The sequence below is a fragment of the Antrostomus carolinensis genome, unplaced genomic scaffold (genome assembly GCF_000700745.2).
Source record: "Antrostomus carolinensis isolate BGI_N321 unplaced genomic scaffold, ASM70074v2 scaffold4061, whole genome shotgun sequence".
NCBI classification, from domain to species: Eukaryota; Metazoa; Chordata; class Aves; order Caprimulgiformes; family Caprimulgidae; genus Antrostomus; species Antrostomus carolinensis.
The window spans coordinates 21797-42760 of record NW_010296158.1 but is presented as its reverse complement, the minus strand read 5'-3'; the positions used below and the strand labels follow the sequence as shown (position 1 = coordinate 42760).

Below are 20964 nucleotides of genomic sequence, written 5' to 3'. Positions count from 1 at the left end.
ACGAGAGTTAAAGTCAGCACAGAACTGTATTTATTTGCTTATTTATGGGACCTCTGAATTTGCTAAGGGTCAATATGGCTTCAATTTTAAAAGATAAGAACAGGATGCACAGAAAAACCTAAGGCATTTCCCCTTTCAAAAGTCAACGAGGTTTCCACCACTGAGAGAGAGACAAGTTTAAGCTCTCGTCATGAAGGTCTGCAGAATGGTTTTTATATACATTCAAAACACTTAGAAATCCACCTGAGATTACAATCTGCCATGTGGAAAAAACTCCTTCAAAAATCAGATGCTTTAAAATAGGTGTATGATTAATTATATCAGAACACTAGTTAGAACTATGCTGACAGCTATGGATCAAATTAAGATTTGAAAGTTGCTGTTCAGAACATGTAAAATGTGTTCTGAATTCTGAACCTAGCATAGGTTTAAAAATGAGAAACATGATCTTTAACAGAAGTGAGAAAAGTCTGGATTATTTACAGATCCTCTCTTAACCTGCATTCCATTCTCAGAGGCAGTTAATATTTTTAATTTTAAGCTGTAATTGCTGCTAAATCACTTTACAAGAATTTAAGGAAAAAATCAGTATCTAGTGACTTGGGACACAGCTGAGATTAAAAGTCAAAAAAAGTGAGGTCGCAGTCAGTAAATTTTTACTGTTGGTCACAAAATATCTCCCTGCAAAAACTCTACATATACTTTGGTATTTAAGTAAGTTATCTTGCTATACGGAATTCAGGAAAAAAATGTATAAACTCTGTTAGAAAACAGGAGCCAACGCCAGTCTGGTCTATTGTGTGCTCTTACTTGTATCAGCCTAAGCTGCTATTTCAAATACTGAGAAACATTATGTAGGTTTAATAAAGATTTCAACTTGGAGCCAAACAAAAGAATTTGAAGCATGGCATTGAGTTTTTACATCACATACTCTTATGAAAAGCAAAATGGCAGAATTAAAGGGTTGGCTTCAGGCAGGAAAAGGAGACAAAGTTACCCTTTCTCACCACAGGAATTACAGTGTTAACCCAGTATATGGAAATGGTCACTCAGTTGTCTCCTCTTTAGGAAAAGATGTCAGTCTCTCCTGTTGACCTTTGACTGCTCTTAGAAGAACCACCTCTGGTATTCATAACAGCAAAGATGGAAATCCCACCTCCAATGAAACACCTTAGCCACCGGACTATAAAGTGACTTACTTTCTTTCATCTCAATAGTCTAGATTCATAACTACATAATTCCAGATACAGCAAAATGGCTTCAACTCATGAGTATGCCACAAAAAAAAAAAAAAATCAGCCACTCTCTACAGAGAAACTGGGGCTCTATGGTACAAATTATATAACCACTAAGCATTGGAATAAGAAGAGGATTATGTCTTTCCTGCTGCCAGTTTTATTTCTTTAGTCTCAGCTGTGTCTTATATTTTGTTCAAGCTGAAAAGCCATCTGCAACCTTAAACATACAAATATTTTGGATTTCAAAAGTGATAATGCATGCAGCAAAAAGTAATCCATTAAGCTTTCTCTGGGAAAAAAGAGACCACCACTTACTTTGGTAAGACCACCAAATTCAGCTTAAGGTATATATTTTAATAGTAGTATAAATAAAGAAAAATTACTGTCCATTTAAATAAACAATTCAGAGTGAAAAGACCAAAATGAACAATTATCAAACTAGTTGTAGAATTTAATGTTCCTAAACTGATGTCACATCTGTTAGACATGCAAGATGAATTTTCAAATCACCCAACACACAACAGCTAACTACTAGGCATTTTTTATTGCTAGAAGTTATTAACTGCAGTGGCAAAGGTTCAAACAACAGATAAACAAATCTATTTTCATTTCAACCTTAAATATATTTTACAGAATCTGATCACTAACTTAGTTTAACCACAATTTACCAACTTATCTCTTTACTACTAAAGAAAAACTTAAAGCTTCTAATGGACTATAAAACAAAACTTTATTTCTGTTGAGTAAAGTCAAGCAATCAGAAATAAGTTTTTTTCATCAATAATCATGTGGCTTCATTTATACTAACAATACTTTTGATGCTCTTACCTTGGAGAGAGGGGCCCACAGAGTGCAGCACAGCAATTAGTAAAGATGTTGCCATAACTGTATGGATTATAGTTTTCTTTACCTCTTTTATTTGACCATGATCCTTTAATCTGAAGAGATATGAACAAGATGCATCACATATAATATAATATAATACAATACAGAAAATTGCTGAGACAAATTCAGGGTTACCAAAGCAGCAACATGCTACTTATGTCAGAGGCAGACCAGAGAGAACACATGATTACGCTTTCCAAGCAGCTTGGAGCTTTGGGCTGCTAGGAAAGGCTGGGTCCTAAAATCTTACAAGCAAGCACATGCTTTACCTCCATAGATCCAGATAACCCAAAATCTCAAAGGACCAATATACTCACTGTAGGAATTTCAGCACCTAATGGTCTAAGCTTAATTTTACAAATATTACAAGATGTTCTAGAGAAGAGGTTCAATTGCAACATACCATTAAAGCCAGCAATAGAGCACTTGTTTTCCACACTCCCGGGTAAATTCTCAAGCTGCACAATACTGCACAACATTATTTTCCCTAAAGCCCACAAAGAACTATAAAATATTATGAAGCAACCACAGTCATTACTACCTTTTAACCCACATTATGCTATCTTTTAGCCAGTTTTGCTTGACTGTGAGATATTTGAGAGCCTGAGTACAACGTCTTACGGTATGCAACAGGAAATGTATGCTTTAAATGAAATTACTGAACAGTTTACTTGATATTCAGACATGTTACACTGCTGCTGTGCCCTGCTACCTGACTTTCAACAATCCAAAAGAGACATTTATTTAAAGGAAGCAGGGATAGTGGAAGCCTGCTGGGTCCATCTAGAGAGAAATGTTGGCCTAAACCTAATAACTAAGGAATGCCAGAGTATCTCATCTGTCTTACTGATGAGGCAAATTTCCTCCAAGTCAGGCTACTTGCTGAGGCACAATTCATTCTGAGCCTGCTTGGTAGGTTTTTTTCTGGTTGATTGGTATTTATTGTGAAAATTCATAATTTAACTGCAGCCTTAAACAATAACAAAACACATGTTTGACAGTCCCAAAGATGCTACTTTTACATTTGCCAGATACTTATGAAAAAAGGTATAACAGAAAATTACAGCAAAATAATTTTAAATTTGCAGTAATTTGTTAGATTACTCGCTAAATTCCAACAAGCTTTCTATACCATTAGCTACCTAGCTATTTTTATTTTATCCTTTCATTGATTTTGTATTTCTCCTTTCAGTTAGGGGAGGACACATGAAGCCTCCATACACAGTTAAACATAATTTCACACCAAAACAACGGAAACCTCTGTGCAAAATAGGACAACTGTCGAAATGAGAAATTTCAAAGGAAAAATAAAATAAAGGAAGAAATATTTGTTTTGAGAATACAACATACTTAGAAATTTTTACAGTAAGCAATTTTTGAGTAAAAAAAATATTGAGGACTCCCAGTGAAAAAGAGATACTGAAAATTAGTTAGTAATTTTTTACTGAACTGAAATGTATAAAATATACTTTTTTCTTTGTCTCCTCTCTTCTATATTTTCCTATTTCAAGATACAGATCCTGTGGGTCTGAATCATAATGGACGCACTATGTAACCAGCACATTTCAAGCCACAACAAATATAATCCAAAAGATCTCTCTGGTATTTTGAATCAAGCATGACCGGGTTACTTCCTTTTTTCTACTGAGGCATTCACAAAATTATGCTGGCAGGTATGACTTCTCTAAGAATAACAGAGAAAAAATGCATAAAATTAGAATTAATTATCTTATCCTCTTTACTATTTAGAAACATACACGCAGAAATATACTATGAACTTACATCTTCATTTGTTGTTTGATTGGAGCTGATCAAATACGTGTGAAAACCTGAGAGGCCAACAATGGACCATACTGAGAAAAAACACACCACAGCTTCCAGCACAGTAACTGAAAGTCAAGGAAATATTAGCAAATGGAAAAAAAATATTATATCCAATAACAATTAGTTACAATCACAAAATTCAGGGTAGTCAACTTAATAGTCCCTTTGGAGCTTTAGAGTACTTCAAAGGGGTCAGTAAAATTAAATTCAGAAAAGCAAGTCTATGGTCAGTAGGCTTTAGTGTGCAGGCTACTGAATGACACCTACACTAACAAATATTTAAGGGTCTGCAGATTGGAAAAGATCAGAAACTATGATGAGTGGTTCTGATCTTAATTGCTGAAATTCAAATTTTCAAGTTCAACCTGTAAAAGTCATCACACTTGTATTAAGACAGGCAAATTGATAAGTGACAGTAAATAACACTTCTGATGGGGTGAGGGGAAGATCAAACACAAGAGAGGTAACCCAAGGCTAGCTGAATAGCAAAGACTGAACAGATATGTTCATACAAATATTTAGTGCACAATGGGAGTCCTGAGTCAGGACTGAGGGTTCTAGATCTGTGCTTATATGTATAATAACAACAACAACAACAACAACTGAGTAAACTACATCTCAGTCATATGTGCTGTTACAGACTCTCCTGTCTGTCTTCTGTTACTGAAATTAAGATGTGACAGGGATCGTAACACTAGCAAAGCGCACTAGTCCAAGTAAAATACAAAGTCCACTTGCTCTCTCAATAACTGGATATGTTTTACATTACAACTGTGAGGGTGGCCTGGATGGCCTAGCCTTGGCAAATGGCCTGGATAACAACTCCTGTTAAGCCCAAGCGTGTAAATAGTTGGAATGGGGTTGAATACTCAAAACTGAGTAGTATTTGACCGAAACTGATCATGTTAAAGAGGAACACTATCAACTCCTAACTCACTGTGCTGCTATTAAACAGCAGCTGAGGAGTTAAAAGATTACTTTTGGAAGGAGGCATCAGGGCAAAGTATAAGAAAATAACAAAAAACAGCAGAAGAGAACTTGAAGTGGGAATAGCAGCAGTCAAAAACTTGGTTTGGTACAGCCACAAGTTATTCTGCTGGCACCTCCTTGTCAGAGCACCCTCCCTGTCAAACACTGTTAGTAGTTGGCATCCAGACAGCAGACTGCCAGTATGGGGTGCAACATACAGGGACTTGCACCTGAGGTACAGGTATGTGAGCTTGGGGGGTGCTTTCTCACCTGCATGTTGAAGGGAGCAGCACAGGGACACACACAGCATGAGCACTCACATCTCCCAGAGGGTAACAAAGCTGTGCACAGGCATGTGTGTGCACACCACTAGAACATTTAGGGGTTTAGTTACACAATGGTATACAGACATTTGTAGGTGTTTATTAACATTTCTTAAGTGTCTAATACAGCTATTTATCTTTCTATCACTGATATTGATCTTGAATATATAATCATCCAGCAATCAGTGATCTATATGTCATTAATGAATCCATTTAGGGCTTCAATCCCGATTTGGTTTAAACTACATGAACTAAGCGGTTTTGCACCACAAGACCAACCCTTAACTTTTCTAATTTCCCCCAACAGCAACAATGTAGACAAAAAGCACAGAATTACATTTCTCAGCGTAGCATAAAGGTTTGAAAAATAGACTGCACTATAATACTGCAAATAGACTGCACTTCGATAGTAAATATTTGTAGAGAATATGAATCAACAGCAGAAAAGGCTTTGGTTCCTAGAAAAATAGACATAATAAATCAGCAGGAACAAGACAATAGGAGAAGATAGAATAAAAATAATCTGTATATTAACTGTATGCCAACCTTTAGTGAAGTCAGTTTCCAAGACAATATCAACTCTAAATATTCCAGAACAAGGACACAGCCTTAAAACATACAAAAACATCCTTATCACTGAACCTATCAATATAAGAGAAATATGACAGCTCCTCATCATTATACAGAGAAACAGACTGGAAAATGCAAGGATGGACATAAGTATTTGTGATAAATAATCCTAATATTAGTTAACAGTGAAGTGTTTTGTATTGCAAGTCTGCTCTCACCTAACGAATTGGGAAATACTCAAATTGTCTGTATAACTTCCCCTAGCATCTACTTAACTCAGAGTGGTTTGAAAGCCAGAAAAGAGCTATTTGCATTCTAAGCAAATCTGCTCCAAAAGCAGGAGGAGGACCAAAGTGCACTGCTAAGCAGCACATTCACTACTTTCTCCCTGACATCTCCTCAAACTATGTGGAGAGTCAAATCAACACACAACAGGAATTCAGTCTCAGTTGAGTGTGCAATAGCTACACCTAAAGCTAGAAGAAAGAAAGAATGGTCAAGGAAGTAGATTGTTGTTAGCAGAGGGTTCAGACAGGTGTAAAAGAGGGAAACAGCCCAAAAGCATTACACAGAATACAAGTTCACCTAACTGGGCTTTGGGAGGGTAGAATTCACAAGGAAGGCAGTAGATGAGCACTGTTGGGTGGAATCTACATACCAAGACTAAGAGGAAGAATCACCAGGTTAAAAAATGGGGAACCTGAGAGGGAGAAGGGCATCCTGCAACCTCATCAGATGACTGAGCATACCACTAACAGGACACTTCTCACCATGATTGCACTCAAGAGGGTCCTGAAAAATGAGTTTCTCCCTCCACATAGTAATTCCTAGAGATAAAAAAGGGAACCTTTCAGTTCAAGTCCTCTCTCAGTTCCCCTCTGAAAGGGATTTCCTTCCCCAAGAAAGCAACTTCTTTCAGTTCCCCACACCAAAGACCTCTAGAACAGCAGGGGTGGTTCATGTTAGATTAACATGTCTCCACTAATTAAACTCCAGTGCATTAATTAAAAATCAAATACAAACCCCCAATATATTCTCAATATAAAGTACAGCTTACTAGCTTGGTATATCACACAGGGTTATTAGCAAGATAGAAATGGCAATGTTCTCTGTGCCTGAATTGACTGGCTTGCCCGAGAGCAGCATTCCCAACACTATTTGGGACAATTTCATTTTTACTGTTAGGAATTGTAACCAAGCTATTCAATTGCCCAATATATCACTATCAAACCAGGCCATTTCTAGAAGATGTGCTACTGAGCCTTTCAAACCAGCACGTCTGAAAACAAATTATGAGTAAGCAGCTCATTGTTCCTGTACAAGGAACCTCAAATGTGTAATCAATTACCTTTTGATTTAAGGACAACTGAAAGCTATTCTCAGTTTCAAAACAGTTTGAAAGAATCACCTTTTGTAAGAAGTGATTGTATTTGGTTTAATTGGAAGCTATTGTTATGTTATTTAGAACAGTTTGTTTGTGCTCTGTAAAATCATTTGTACAAAGAAAATCAGAACAGTGGCTTTGCTTAAAAAGTGAGTGTACAGCTCAGTGACTCTACCTTAGGAACACACACACACACACACACACACACAAAATCGTGCTTGCAGAATTTGGTGAATTTGATATGTGGAAAAACCACCTGGAAAGAGAGGTCTGCCCTTATGCACAACTATGAATGACAGAGTAAGAGGTTTTTCTTACTAGTCTGCTGTGGAAAAGAGCAAACTTTGTGAGGCACAATGGAAAAAAGACTTTTCCTCAGCCAAGTATGAGAAAGAATTATTTTTATAGTAGCTTTGTGAGAGGTCCAAACTGCTTATTCAGACACAAACCATTCAAAACATATAAATAAGGAGTGGGAAGCTTACAGTCTGTACAGAAATGTAAGGAAGAAACTAAACAGAAGTTGTCAGCTTCCTATTTTTCTACTATGTTACCTGCTTTCAGACAGGAGGAGCCATTTCCACTCTCATTGAGTAGAAAATACAAAGAAAGCTCCCGTGGAGTGACAAAAAGCATACAGAGTATTTGCAGAAGACAATCTCAGTATGGTTTGGGTTGGAAGGGATCTTTAAAGATCATCTAGTCTAACTCCCCTGCCATCAGCAGGGACACCTTCCACTAGACCAGGTTGCTCAAAGCCTTATCCAACCTGGCCTTGAACACTTCCAGAAACAGGGCATCCACAGCTTCTCTGGGCAACCTGTTCCAGTGTTTCATCATCCTCATCATAAAAACTTTCTTTGTTACTGTGATAGCCAACCTAAATCCACCCTCTCAGTTTAAAACTGCTGCCCCTTGTCCTGTCACTACAGGCCCTGGTAGAAAGTCTGTCTTTCTTATGAGTCCCCTTTATATATCTAAAGGCCACAACGAGGTCTCCCCAGAGTCTTCTCTTCTCCAGGCTGAACAACAACAGCAGTCCCTATGTTATGCATGCATATACTTTTATGTAATTTAACAGAAGTTGATACTTGAAAATGACCTCTCTAAAAAAAATAAACAATCATAAGAATACTTTTAAGAACTGAACTCTACAGGGACAGCGTATGGTTTTGGTTGTTCCACAATCTTTTTTTTCTATTCTTACAAGAATCAGCCATTTGAGCAACCTGGTCTAGTGGAAGGTGTCCCTGCTGATGGCAGGGGGGTTGGAACTAGATGATCTTTAAGGTCCCTTCCAACCCTAACCATTCTATGATTTTGGATATTTTCTATTGTAAAAGCACAAGAATTATTTAATATTTTAAATGAAATCCCAGCAAGGGTATAGTGTGAGATATATTAATGAATTCCATCACAAATACATGGAACATATTTCCAGCACACATGGTAACTACAGACCTTTGTCAAGAGTACTACTCTGCAAAAGATAAAGAATAAAAACCACCCCAGGCTATAGTCTCTTTCCTACCTCAAACAGGTGGTGGGAAATCCTGTCGTGCAGGAAGTGGTGAAATCCTTAACTGATAAAGTCCCAAATGCACATATCCAACAATAGCAAGAAAACAAGCAAAAAACACATCTCAGACATTATTTTGCAACATGAGCTACAATTTGGTTTAGTGAAAGGATATCTTGCAGGACTGTCCTTGAGGGCATTGAGGAACCCTGTTTGTTGAGAACCTGTAGGAACAGAACCCAAAATTACCAGCTGAGTAAGCAATTGGACTACAGGCTGTTTTCAGCATAGTTAACACAACTAATATTTGAAGATCAACTGAAAAATCATGGAATATATTTACTAATATAAATCTGAGATTATGTTGCTCAGCAACAACATCAGAAAAAAACGTTGGGTAAGTTATCAGGTCTAACATCTGCAGGATATTTTCTCAGTCATACCAAATTGATGCATGCATACTTTCCCATGAACAAGATTTCTGATTATTCCTGTTTTTTTCAGACCTAGTAAGGAAACAAAAAATTATAAGCTACTTTTTTAGTTTGAAATACTATTCTTCGAAGCAATTTTTTTACTTGGAAAATTTATACTATAAACCCAGATTCTCAACTTTCCCTCTTTTGTTCTGGAAGCAGTCAAAGTTCTCTAGACTATAATCCTGCTCCTATTGCACCTTCATAGAAGATTTTTTTAATAGGTGCTTGTTGCCTCTGGGCAAACAAGAAAATATCTACTAGCTGAAAAGAGCTTAAAAGCAGCATGCTCCAATGAACCAGAGATGCAGAAGCATCTACTCGGGTTCCACAACCATGGGATATTCATAAAAAATGGTAATTTGACAATTCTCTGATAAATATACAACAAGTGAATTAGTCTGTAGAAACTGACACAGTGTCACATAAGAATAAGGCACAGTTTTCATTTTACTTTATAATTTAAATAATTTAAACGCATCAGGTTGAAAGACTTTCCCACAGCAAAAAATTGCCCCTTAGCTAAATTGATCTAGGACTTGTATGAAGAGAGAAGAACCTTATCTTTAAAACAAAAGAGAAAAACATATATGTGTGTGTGTGTGCATACACATACGTATTCTCTAGCCTTGTCTGGTCAATTTTACTGCTTGCTGTTAAATAGGGAAAGTTACTTACCTTGTACTTCTGAGCCTTTTCAGACTCTCATAACTAGTCCTTAGCCTCAAGGCACAAGACTAGTGGAACTTCCCCCTACCTTCTTACTATTTTAAGGATCCTTAATGGCAATGGCAGCAGGTAGGTGTGATCTCTATTCCCTACTGCTGGTCATATGCTTACAAGCATCTCCCAGTATGTCAGAAGGCGAAAGTGCCTCAACTGCAACACACAGTTGAAATACTGATGCCTCAAACAGCGCTAAGTAACTATGAAGACAGGCACTACCATTGACAGTGCATTAAGCTTGGGGAGATGGAAGAAAATCTTGTAAGACAATACCTTTAAAGTATCTGATTTACAAAGTCACTTTGTAATCTTCAATAATGCTATATGCAAAGATTCTTAATCCTGGAAAGGGCAAATTTCCAATGAATGCCTCAAAAGTAAGGTCACAGAAAACAAAAATTAAGATGTATCTCAGATCTTATCATCACTTAGGCCCACCAAAAATTATAAAAATGCCAGCTTGCCAGATTTATTAAAAATGAAACAAATCTAAATAATTTGTCTAAATCAAGATATGTATGTGTGTATATATATATATATATAAATAAAATCAGTTTCCTATGTAATCAATATGGTCAGAGAAGGAACTTCCCTATCAAGATGAAACATAAAGGATTTTTTTTTTTTACATCAATGCCTACAAGTTGCTATAAATACCCTCAGTCCTTTCTTAAAAGAATACTATCAGAAGGCATTCAGTTTAACACAGGATATCTAGAATAAAGTGTCGCTAATGGGAAGGTAATCCTGCTAGCATCATTTTCAGAAGAGCTAAGAACAGGATTTGATTAAGTCAGCAGGACTTCCTCCAGAATCAAGAATTTTGCCAGAACTTGTGGAAATACATATGGATGACTTTGAAACACTGCAGGAAGATCATGGTCCCAAGTCTAAAAGCTAAGGTTTTATTCAGACATGCTAAAACAAAACACTCCACGCCAATTGTAAAGATTCAGATTAAGTAACTGAGAATCCTGCTTAAAGGACAGCATCAGCTGATGAACTGCAGGGCTGCAAAATAGAACAAAAATGGTTGAGTAGTAACTATTAGAAAGGTAGATATAAGGAATTCTAGAAGCATGGTAGGCACAAAGAGACTGAAGCTATCAATATGATAAAGAAACCTTATTTGTAAAGAACTCTTTTTTTGGACACAGTCAAGATTATAGTAGATAAATTTGAAAGCTAGGCTTGAAGCTCAGATGTAGCAAACAAACACTGAGGAACCAATCACAATTCCTATCTGCTCCCATTGCCTTTGAGGACCAAACAGTCTTTAGAACTAGGGAGGTTTGTCCTGTCTCATTCAAAGCAGATAAACCTCCAAAATGAGAAGGTTTTACAGCTGATATACTTAGACAAGTTAGCATTTAACATTTACTATGCATTATCCGTAACACTTGCACATTGCTTAAGTGCTGCTCAACCACACAGAGGCACAATTCATTTCTCTGCTCTTTGTTTAATTAACACGTAGAATTAGGGATCAACACTGTAAAGTTAAAATCTACTAGATAAACCCACTTGACATACAGAACATGAAATATTGGCATAATATTAGTAATTTGTATGTTGAAAACTGCAAAAAAGTACTGCTGCACTGTCTATGAATTACAGGTAGGTCAGCTTCAAAAGTAGCTTTATATTGTCAGACTGATGTTTCCAACTACTGAATTCTAGCAAAGCTAGAGGATAGAAAAAAACAAACAAAACATGCTTCCTTCTTCTCAAATGTAAAAAGTTTGCATGTGTATGCTCAGGTATGCCCAAATAAATTTCAAGAATTTGAGTATTAATGGAACATGTTCTTTTCCCAGTAATTACTTTTCCTTTTTAAAATAACACGTACATCTTTTCTCTGCTCTTTCAACTGGTATTAGAAATGCTTTATTTGGCAGTGAGAAAAACTTGTTGATCCAGACTCCCTCAAAACTAAAAGTGCCCCTAACTCTAGTCTATGTGCTAGATTTCTGAGCTCTAGGTGAGCCGCTCAGTGTTCTTATCCTTCTTTTGTGAAGCACAAATAAGAGCAGGAGTTCTGTTTTTTAAAATACAATTATTATTTTTTTTTAACACTGCGTAAGCAATTTAGGAAATTGAGCAATCTGACATAATTTTCAGTAAAACATTCTCTAAATACTGCAATTATCAAGTTAGCTTTATAAATGTATTATAAACTGAAATTATTACTTCTATCAGGTTTCCACTGTAATACAGAATACAAAGAAATAAAAAGATCACATTTTCAAAATGATTCAAGAAATACTGTTCAAGGCAATATCCTATATAACTAGTGAAAAGATAGAACACTCTTAACCTTCCTAGTGATAGCGAGCTCAAAAAACCCCACAACATACAAAAGGTCTTTAAAGACAAGTCATATAAACTATCACCATAAATTAGATTATGATGATCATCATCATATAGGAGCTAAAAAAATTTAAGTGTGTGGAAAAGAAAAAAATACACTAGCCAAGACAGTCTTGAAAATACCCTCCTCAAACCCCATCCAAAATACAAATAAAAATAAATCTCAAACTCATAAATATTCATCTTCCTATAGCTTATCTGATTCACTCCATTACAAATTGATTATTCTGAGAATGTCTATGCAAATGAAAGTAACTTGTGTTTAAAATAGGGTAGAGAAAGATGTAAAACTAAACAGCAAACAACAAAAAGTGTAAAATAGCTCCAGTCTGTTTTGTACTAATTCACATGTTTGTTTGGATGGCAAGTGACCCATGCTTTCAGTTAAAAAAAGCACACAACAGTTCTTTGGGAAAATGATGCTATCTGTATACTTAGACATAAAGTATGAGTGCTGCTGTTCCAATAAACTGTCCATAAAAGGACAAAAAAATAAGAAAGTTAACACTATATTAAGATAAAACCAGCACTAGATCAATGAATACCATGACCAGGGTCTACTACAGACCAGAATGGGACTCACTGGGGATTGTGAAGCTTCAGAAAAAAGCTAAATAAATAAATAAAGAAACCCTGAATGATCAAAAGATTAACTTAAAAATAAGAAACTCAAGCAAATGGCTACATACGTAATCTGATTTCACCAGCATACTTACGAAGGATGACGTGGGTGATAACGAATGCAAATATAAAGACTGTCAGAAAGGACAGAGATAAAATAAACATATAAAAAAATCTGTAGTTTCTTTTCCCCACACAGTTGCCTACCCAGGGACAGTGGTGATCAAACCGTTCTGAAATGAGAGGCAGAAAAAAAAAATGGAAAACAATTAATAAAATGCTGTTTATTTGGAAAAAGGTCTCTGAATACTATGTTAAAACTCATTATTTAACTGGGGTTTGAAAATTAGCCACAGAGAATTTCTTATTTAGAAAGGAAAAAACCAAAAAAGAAAAAAAGGAGTATTTTAATGAAACCTTACAGCTTTTAAAGAAATCAAAGCATGGCTGAGGTGAACTGTTAAACTAACAGCATTATTGTGATAAATTGCAGTCAGACCAATAAGCATGTCTTTATTTACTGTCACATGGAGCAGTACCAACTCAATGATATTTTATTTTTTCAAAGTAAGGGATTTTTTCTTACAGTGGCTCTTCTACTCAAACTGGAGTTTCTGATGTTGTTTTATTTATATCTGTCATGATCATGCCTCTGACTTATGTCTACTATCCTCTCATCCATCCATTATGATATATGAAATATTTACATCCTTCCACTTCCTTTTATTGCTTCACTCAAAATATTCTCCATTCCAGACCACCTATTTACCACTTAGAGTTGACACTGCCATACAAAACCATTCAAAATAGCAAAATCACTCACATAAACCATTTTTTCCAATGTTAAAATTCAGTCTTATAAAATTTGCTTACATTTCTTTTAGTTTTGGGGTTTTTGTCAATAATCTATTAAATCTTGCAGGAATTTTCTGTAAATCACATGGTATAAAAATTAGTAGATGTCATCTGAATGCTCTGTTACCCTTTGCACTATAAGCTCCCTCTTCTTTTTACTAAACCAAACCCTTTCCCTTTATTTCCCTGAGAGATTAACTCATTTATGAGACAGGAAAGGGCCAGAGCAGAAATGAGTGTCCCCAACACGGGGAAATGCTCCGGCACTGGAAAGCAGCAGAGGGAACAGTTCGCTCTGCTCCTCCCCAGGCAGCCGGGACCCCGCCTTCCCATTCCAGCAGGCTGGGCAATGGAAACAGAGCAACCGTCCGGAAACAAACTGGCACCTCCTAACTTTGCTTTGGAGAGATTATACTGACAGAATTTTAAATTTTTAAATCAAATCCAAGATCATAACATAAGACAGATGCTCTCATGCTGGCCCTCTCTCACTCTCTGATCCTTGTCCAAATCCTGTTTTGTTTTCTGTGACTTTTATGCCTCCGTTGACGTATGATATCAAACTATTTGTAATTCCACAGGAAAGGCAAGCCATAAATTTCAAGTTCTTAAGCCCTACGTTAAAGGGCCACATCGGTCCAAGCATATCAGTTTATTTTAGCTATGGCTTTATGTTGAAAACCTACATCAGAGGTTTTCCTTGAAAGATGTAATTAGTATTATCTTAATTAAAAAAAAAAAAAAAAAAAAGGTCAAACCAACATGCACAACAGATTTCTGAGTTCACCAGACTTTCAGGGGTTTTTTTAAATGGTTTTGCACAACAGCTGTTTGAACCACATGTTTCTGCCATAAATCTGTTTTAAATTCCAATGAGGCTATTCAAGGTGAAGTTACTGAACTTTCTTAGGATAAGGCTTCAGAAATACTTTGATTTAATGAGTACTTCTAAGAATTCCAAGAACTAAACATTCTGGTATCTAAAAGGGTAGGTGATACAACCTTTATTCAGTGCTACACAGTTGTATTCCCAAAATAAGATGACACTGCATTTGAATAGTGCTTATTTTTACATTTGAGCTTCTGAACAATCCCTTATGCTCTTCATTTAATGGGTACCAAATACGACACATGAGCAAATAATATTACGAAGAAAAACACGGTTACAGAATCTTTTGAAGAGCACAATCCTAGGGTACTTTTGTACCCTCTGCTTCAGAAAACAAAAATAAAATCCTGATATGTCTGTGGAAGATGAATTCCATATATACACATTCATTCTCTTTTATGCTGACACAGTAGGAATCAACAAATTATAATGACATAAAGCTTAGTTTCTAGCCATGAAACAATATTTAGATGTATGTAGACATCTATTTGATAGATCCAAATAAATGCAGACAAAGATATACACACTCCCCCATCTATAAACACAAATACATGTGTGTGTGTGTATATATACACACACACACACACACACACATATATATATTCCTTACTAAAGACTGACTTGATATTTTTAGCCTACTTGTCGCTCCTCTCCAATTTCTGTCTCCAAACGTTCTTAGTAAACTGAAAGGTTCTGCTTTCTCAAGAAATAATCCACCAATCATTGTGAAGCTAAATAACTACCTAATACGTCTGTAAAGCAGAAATGGACAGAAAAGGCTAGTTGGATATGAAAAACAACGTTACAGTATTAAATCTGAATAAACTCTAATGAAAACAGAGAAGTATTAAAGGGTTTACATAGAATCATAGAAAGGTTTGAATTGGAAGATGACCTTCCAAGGTCATCTAGTCCAACCTCCCAGCAGTGACCAGGGACATTTCTAACTAGATCAGGTTGCTCAGAGCTCTGTCCAGCCTGACCCTGAATGTTTCCAGGGATGGGGCTTCTACCCCCTCTTGGGCAACCTGCCCCAGTGTCTCCCCACCCTCACAGTAAAGAATTTCTTCCTAATATCTAATCTAAACCTACCCTCTTCCAGTCTAAAGCCTATCACTATCTGCCTTTGTAAGAAGTCCCTTCCCAGCCTGTCCTCAGAGGTCCCCTTTAAGTACTGAAAGGCCACAATATGGTTTCCCCAGAGCCTTCTCTTCTCCAGGATGAACAGCTTCAACTCTCTCAGCTGTTCTTCATAGGAGAGGTGCTCCATTCCTCTGATTGTTTTTGTGGCCCTCCTCTGGACCTGCTCCAACAGGTCAGTGTCTTTCTTGTGCTGAAGGACTCCAGAGCTGGACACAGCACTGCAGGTTGGGTCTCACAAGAGCAGAGTAGAGGAGCAGAATCACCTCCCTCGACCTGCTGGCCACACTTCACTTGATGCAGCCCAGGATATGGTTGGTTTTCTGGGCTGCAAGCACACACTGCCGGCTCACATCCAGCTTTTCATCCACCAGTACCCCCAAGTTCTTCTCTGCAGGGCTGATCTCAATCCCTTCATCCCTCAGCCTGTATTGATACTGAAGATTGCTGTGACCCAGGTGCAGGACCTTGCACTTGGCCTTGTTGAACCTCATGAGGTTCACATGAGCCCACTTCTCAAGTTTGCCCAGGTCCCTCTGGATGGCATCCCATCCTTCAGGTGTGTCAACTGCATAACTCAGCTTGGTGTCTTTAGTAAGCTTGCTGAGGGTGCACTCGATCCCACTATGTCATTAAGATATTGGACAGTACTAGTTCCAGTACAGAGCCCTGAGGAACACCACTAATCACCAATCTCCATCTGGACATTGAGCTGTTGACCACTACCCTCCGGATGCAACCATCCAAGCAATTCCTCATCCACCAAACAGACTACCCATCAAATCCATATCTCTCCAATTTAGAGAGGAGGATGTGGGGGACCATCTCAAAGGCCTTACAGAAGTCCAGATAGTTGACATCCATAGCTTTTCCCTTGTCCACTGATGTAGTCACTTCATCACAGAAGGCCACTAGGTTGTTCAGGCAGGACTTGCCCTTGGTGAAGCCATGCTGCCTGTCTCAAATCACCTCCCCGTCCTCCATGTGCCTTAGCATAGCTTCTAGGAGGATCTGTTCCATGATCTTCCCAAGCACAGAGATGAAAGGGATGTGACATTTATGCTATATGCTAACAGTATATTAAAAACCAAGGGACTGTTCTATTCAGCAGAGCACAAATATGTAAATACAAGTTAATTACAGCTTGTGAGCTGCTCTGCTTAGTTATTAATGCAAGAGAAAACAGTCAACCCTGGTAAAGTGAACAGACAAACACTAAGCAGAAACTTCTAATGCTGTTAAGAATTATAAACTCTCTTAAATCTAGAACTGTTTCTTCTTCCTTACAGAAGGACAAGGCTTAATAAGCATTAATGAAGAAGTAACACAATATCTTAAGGTTCATGTCCAGCACTCCAGATGCCTGCAAACTGAACAACCATTGATTTGGAAAAGGAAGCTCTGCCTGACATCTTTACTTGGCTTGGACAATGTTGGCAGCAAAATTAAGATTTAACTTGACTGAGAAATGAAAAATTACTGATGCTGAGAAAAACTGGGAATTCTGGCTTCATAAACTTAAAATGCAGAGCAAATATAAATGCAACTGATTGTTATGAAGAATAAGACTGCTTACAGGTGATGACTGCAGTTTACAGGGTATAAATGTGCTGCTGTATTCGATCATACATTTATGACAAAGTTAATGTAAAAGTATTTGGGGCAAACAAAGAGAATCAAAACACTGGTAAGGCAAAATCTTGTTAATAAAAAGTATATTATAACTCTTCAGGAGGAAGAAAGATGGAAAGGTTGAAAAGTTTGTCTATAGAAGCATCCCACGGATAGAAAAGTTGTGGTAGGTCATCTTCTTGCACTCGATTTTAAGCAAAAGCAGCAAGGCATTTGCCTTCAGGATGTGGTATGATGTCACAGTCATATCTACCTAACCGAGAAGTACTCCTAAAACAGATGGCCCAGTTTCTCCCCTTTTAGCATTCCTGTGAACCACCTCTTGCCTCTTTGTCTATGGCTCTCCGTCCTTAGGCCAAGCCTGATATTCCTTTTACCCTGTGGGGAGCTGCTTCACAGAGCCAGATAAACTTAAAGCTATGGTTAATTTTCTGTTGCCTAGCTCCCCAGACCAGCTCATCGCAGTATCAGACAAACACCAAAGCTGGCCCATGTGAAGCAGTGAGAACACACTGCCAGAGAAGGGATGAAATGACCTTTTCAGAAGTTTTTACCTTCCCTGAAACATTTACATTTGAAAACTTGCTTAAGAAACATTAACTGTTTGATACCTCAGCTTCAGAACCCAGACGGAAGCATGTTCCTTGCTGCTCAGACCAAGAGTCAAATCTCTGCTTTTCTACAGCACAGCATGTAGACTCTTTAAATCCTTAAATGTTCAGTTTTCATTTTTCAATCACTACACTCCAGGAAACCACATACAAAATGACCCCAATGCTTTCCTTCCTCTTTCAAAACATTTAATAAAAGTTTTATAATTTACAAGGAACAAAAAAGCATTTTACATGGAACATTTGTAGGCCAGCTTGGCGCTTCAGCTTGCAGCTTTTCTTGTCTGTTCACACTGTGATCTCAGAAACATTTATTATTATTTATGAACTGTTTCCTTTTTCCTTTGCTCAACTGGATGACTGCACACCATCATACATTTTCTAAAGCTTAACGTGAAGGCAGGTCTCAAAGACAAAATGTCTACAGATACAAAAATATCTAGGTCACATTAGCAGGAGATTCCAATGAGTACAAGTTAGAACTCCCTTGCTAATTCTTCCATCCCATTCAAGTAAATAGTAGGGCAAAGATACAAACCCAAGGCTTCCACCAAATGTTAAAGTGTTTATGTAACACACTCAAACATGCATCCCAGGACTGTGAAGAGTCAACAGCCCGCTATTCAAATCTTGCATCAGTCAAAAAATCACATTACAACTCAACCAACTGGGCCAGCATTACTCAAAATTACTTTTCATAGTAGCAGTACAATATAGGACTACAAAGTCCATTGTTGTGGATGCACACTGAGCAATTATGTAGAGATACCAGCACATCTGCACACATTTATAATGACAATTACAGCTTTTTGTAAGACTATGATGTCATGATATTACCGCATCTATTCAGGCTTTTTGAGTTGATACCTTGTATGACAACTGGTACTTTCAGAATCTGGTTGCTCTTGAAATGCTTTGTAAAACAAATGAGGTTTTTAAAATTCCATATAAGGAATACTTTCTATTACAAAAAGCATTTATTTTCTTCTAAGATACAGCAGTTAAATCCCAACTGCCTGCTGAGAGTCCTGTAGGCATACACAAAAGCAAATATAACTGTGGCATTAGATTCTTCACAGTTAGTTCAGAATGTCTGATACTTTAACATACACTAATAAAAAATCTCGTATCTGATATTCATAGCGTATTCATAAAAATTATCCTTAGTGTAGATGTTCTGTTCCATTGACTGAAGTAATCAGTCCTAAGAAAACTGTTTATTTAATCATATTTTTTAAAAAACACTGATGGGACTTGCCATCAACTGACAACAGCTATCAAATATATGGATCACTTTACCTTACACAAAATTTGCCTATATGACAGCCATTTCCCTGACAATGCCTTTGCTGTTACTTTTGTGGAATGAAATCAGAGTAGGAATTTATATGAAAAAAAGGCTGATTGCAAGTTACATCTACATGCATGCTGATGTTATTTTAGAACATCTGTTATGGACAATGCACAATGGATCCTTTAAATCATCAAGCTTCAGTACTTTTGCACTCTGATCCCAAATTAAACACATGGAACAGAAAGAGCCTTCTAGTCTCAAGTTTACATTTGGGAAACACTCACCAAAGGTTTACTCCAGACTACATTCTGGACACTACACTAACCTCTACAAGGTGATGCAAACGGAAATAGCAATGTAACATTGGGAAAGACAGGCCTCTATTCATGTCATAAATTAATAATGTGCTACAACAAAAAGTCAATCAGAAACACAAACACAAGGGCTACTCAACAAATATTTCATTCTCACAATCACTTAAATACTGTTCCAGAAGGCAAACTATTTGGGTAGGGTTTTTTAGGAAAAACTGTTGCAATGTCAACTTTTTCCAAACTAATAAATTTCAACAGTGGCAGGCCAACGTTATTCACAAAAAGAAAATAAACATACTTAATTTTTTAAAAATAAAAATAGCAATTGATTTATTAGGAAAACAGCCAGCCACTGCTCTAGAATAGCTCATAGAAATTAAAACTATATTGTCACATAGCTCACTTCACTGCTACCTCCAATAAAATGGTACTCTCTTCATTGCAGGAAACTTAAGGAAAGAAATAGGCAAAGGTCATGAAAAAGAACTAAAAGCAAAAAGGGAGATAATAAAGTAATGAAAGAAGAGTGCTACAGAATGGAACTAAAATCAAGCAAAACAAAGTCCTAACACCAAGTACATACACTTTGCTATAAAGGACCATGAAGTTCTGGGAAAATTACTCTTGGACACAGTGTCAGTGTTATAAAAAACAACTGTTACAATCCACCTCTCAGCCTGTTCTTGAAGTAATTTGTGTTCTCCAGGCTGGAGGATGACTGTATCTGGAGTGACTACAAGGAAAACCTTCTCCCAGAACACACTGGTAATTGTGTGTGTTATATCTTACATGTGTTTTAGTAATTAATTCTTCATTTTAAGAAAATAAATTTACAACGTTGGCACTTAATCTGGGAAACTATTTTTAAAAACAGTTATTTTATCCAAATTCTGCTGTTTGGCATACTGGTGGGTAGATAACACATTGTATTTTCAAAACAATAAATTAATGTAATCTGGCCAAGACCAAAACCAATTGCCTAGCAGAAGTGCTTTATAGAAACAATAATTTAACCAGAAAAGAGGTGTCTATTGGCTGCAATAGAGCATATTTTCTGTCAAAATCTTGACACTTGGTCTCATTGTTTAGGATCTACAGAAAAGCAATCAGACTTAATGTGAGAGGAATCCTATCTCCTATAGGAAACAAACATTGATAGAAGATGCCAGTATGGTATGTATGTGCACCTTCACTACTACTGGCATCCTGGTTCCCCATCTCCAAAAGTTTATATTAGGTACAAAGAAGGCCAACTAGGATCCACCAAGAGCTACTGAAAAGAAAGGGATAACCCCCCCACCCCAGGTTCAAGAAGGCCTATACT

The 20964-nt window shown here is 37.0% G+C and overlaps 1 protein-coding gene across 1 annotated transcript in view; it reads right to left on the bottom strand.

Moving 5' to 3' along the window:
* The window catches only part of ZDHHC14 (zDHHC palmitoyltransferase 14), a gene marked incomplete at its 5' end in the record, with an annotated part of 49805 nt that overhangs the window by 11552 nt on the left and 17289 nt on the right, over positions 1–20964 (bottom strand). Inside the window, 4 exons of the mRNA XM_029087521.1 lie at positions 2067–2176; positions 3906–4008; positions 8888–8936; positions 13001–13138. Coding sequence (XP_028943354.1) covers positions 2067–2176; positions 3906–4008; positions 8888–8936; positions 13001–13138 — 400 coding nt within the window. The remainder of the gene's footprint in view (positions 1–2066; positions 2177–3905; positions 4009–8887; positions 8937–13000; positions 13139–20964) is intronic.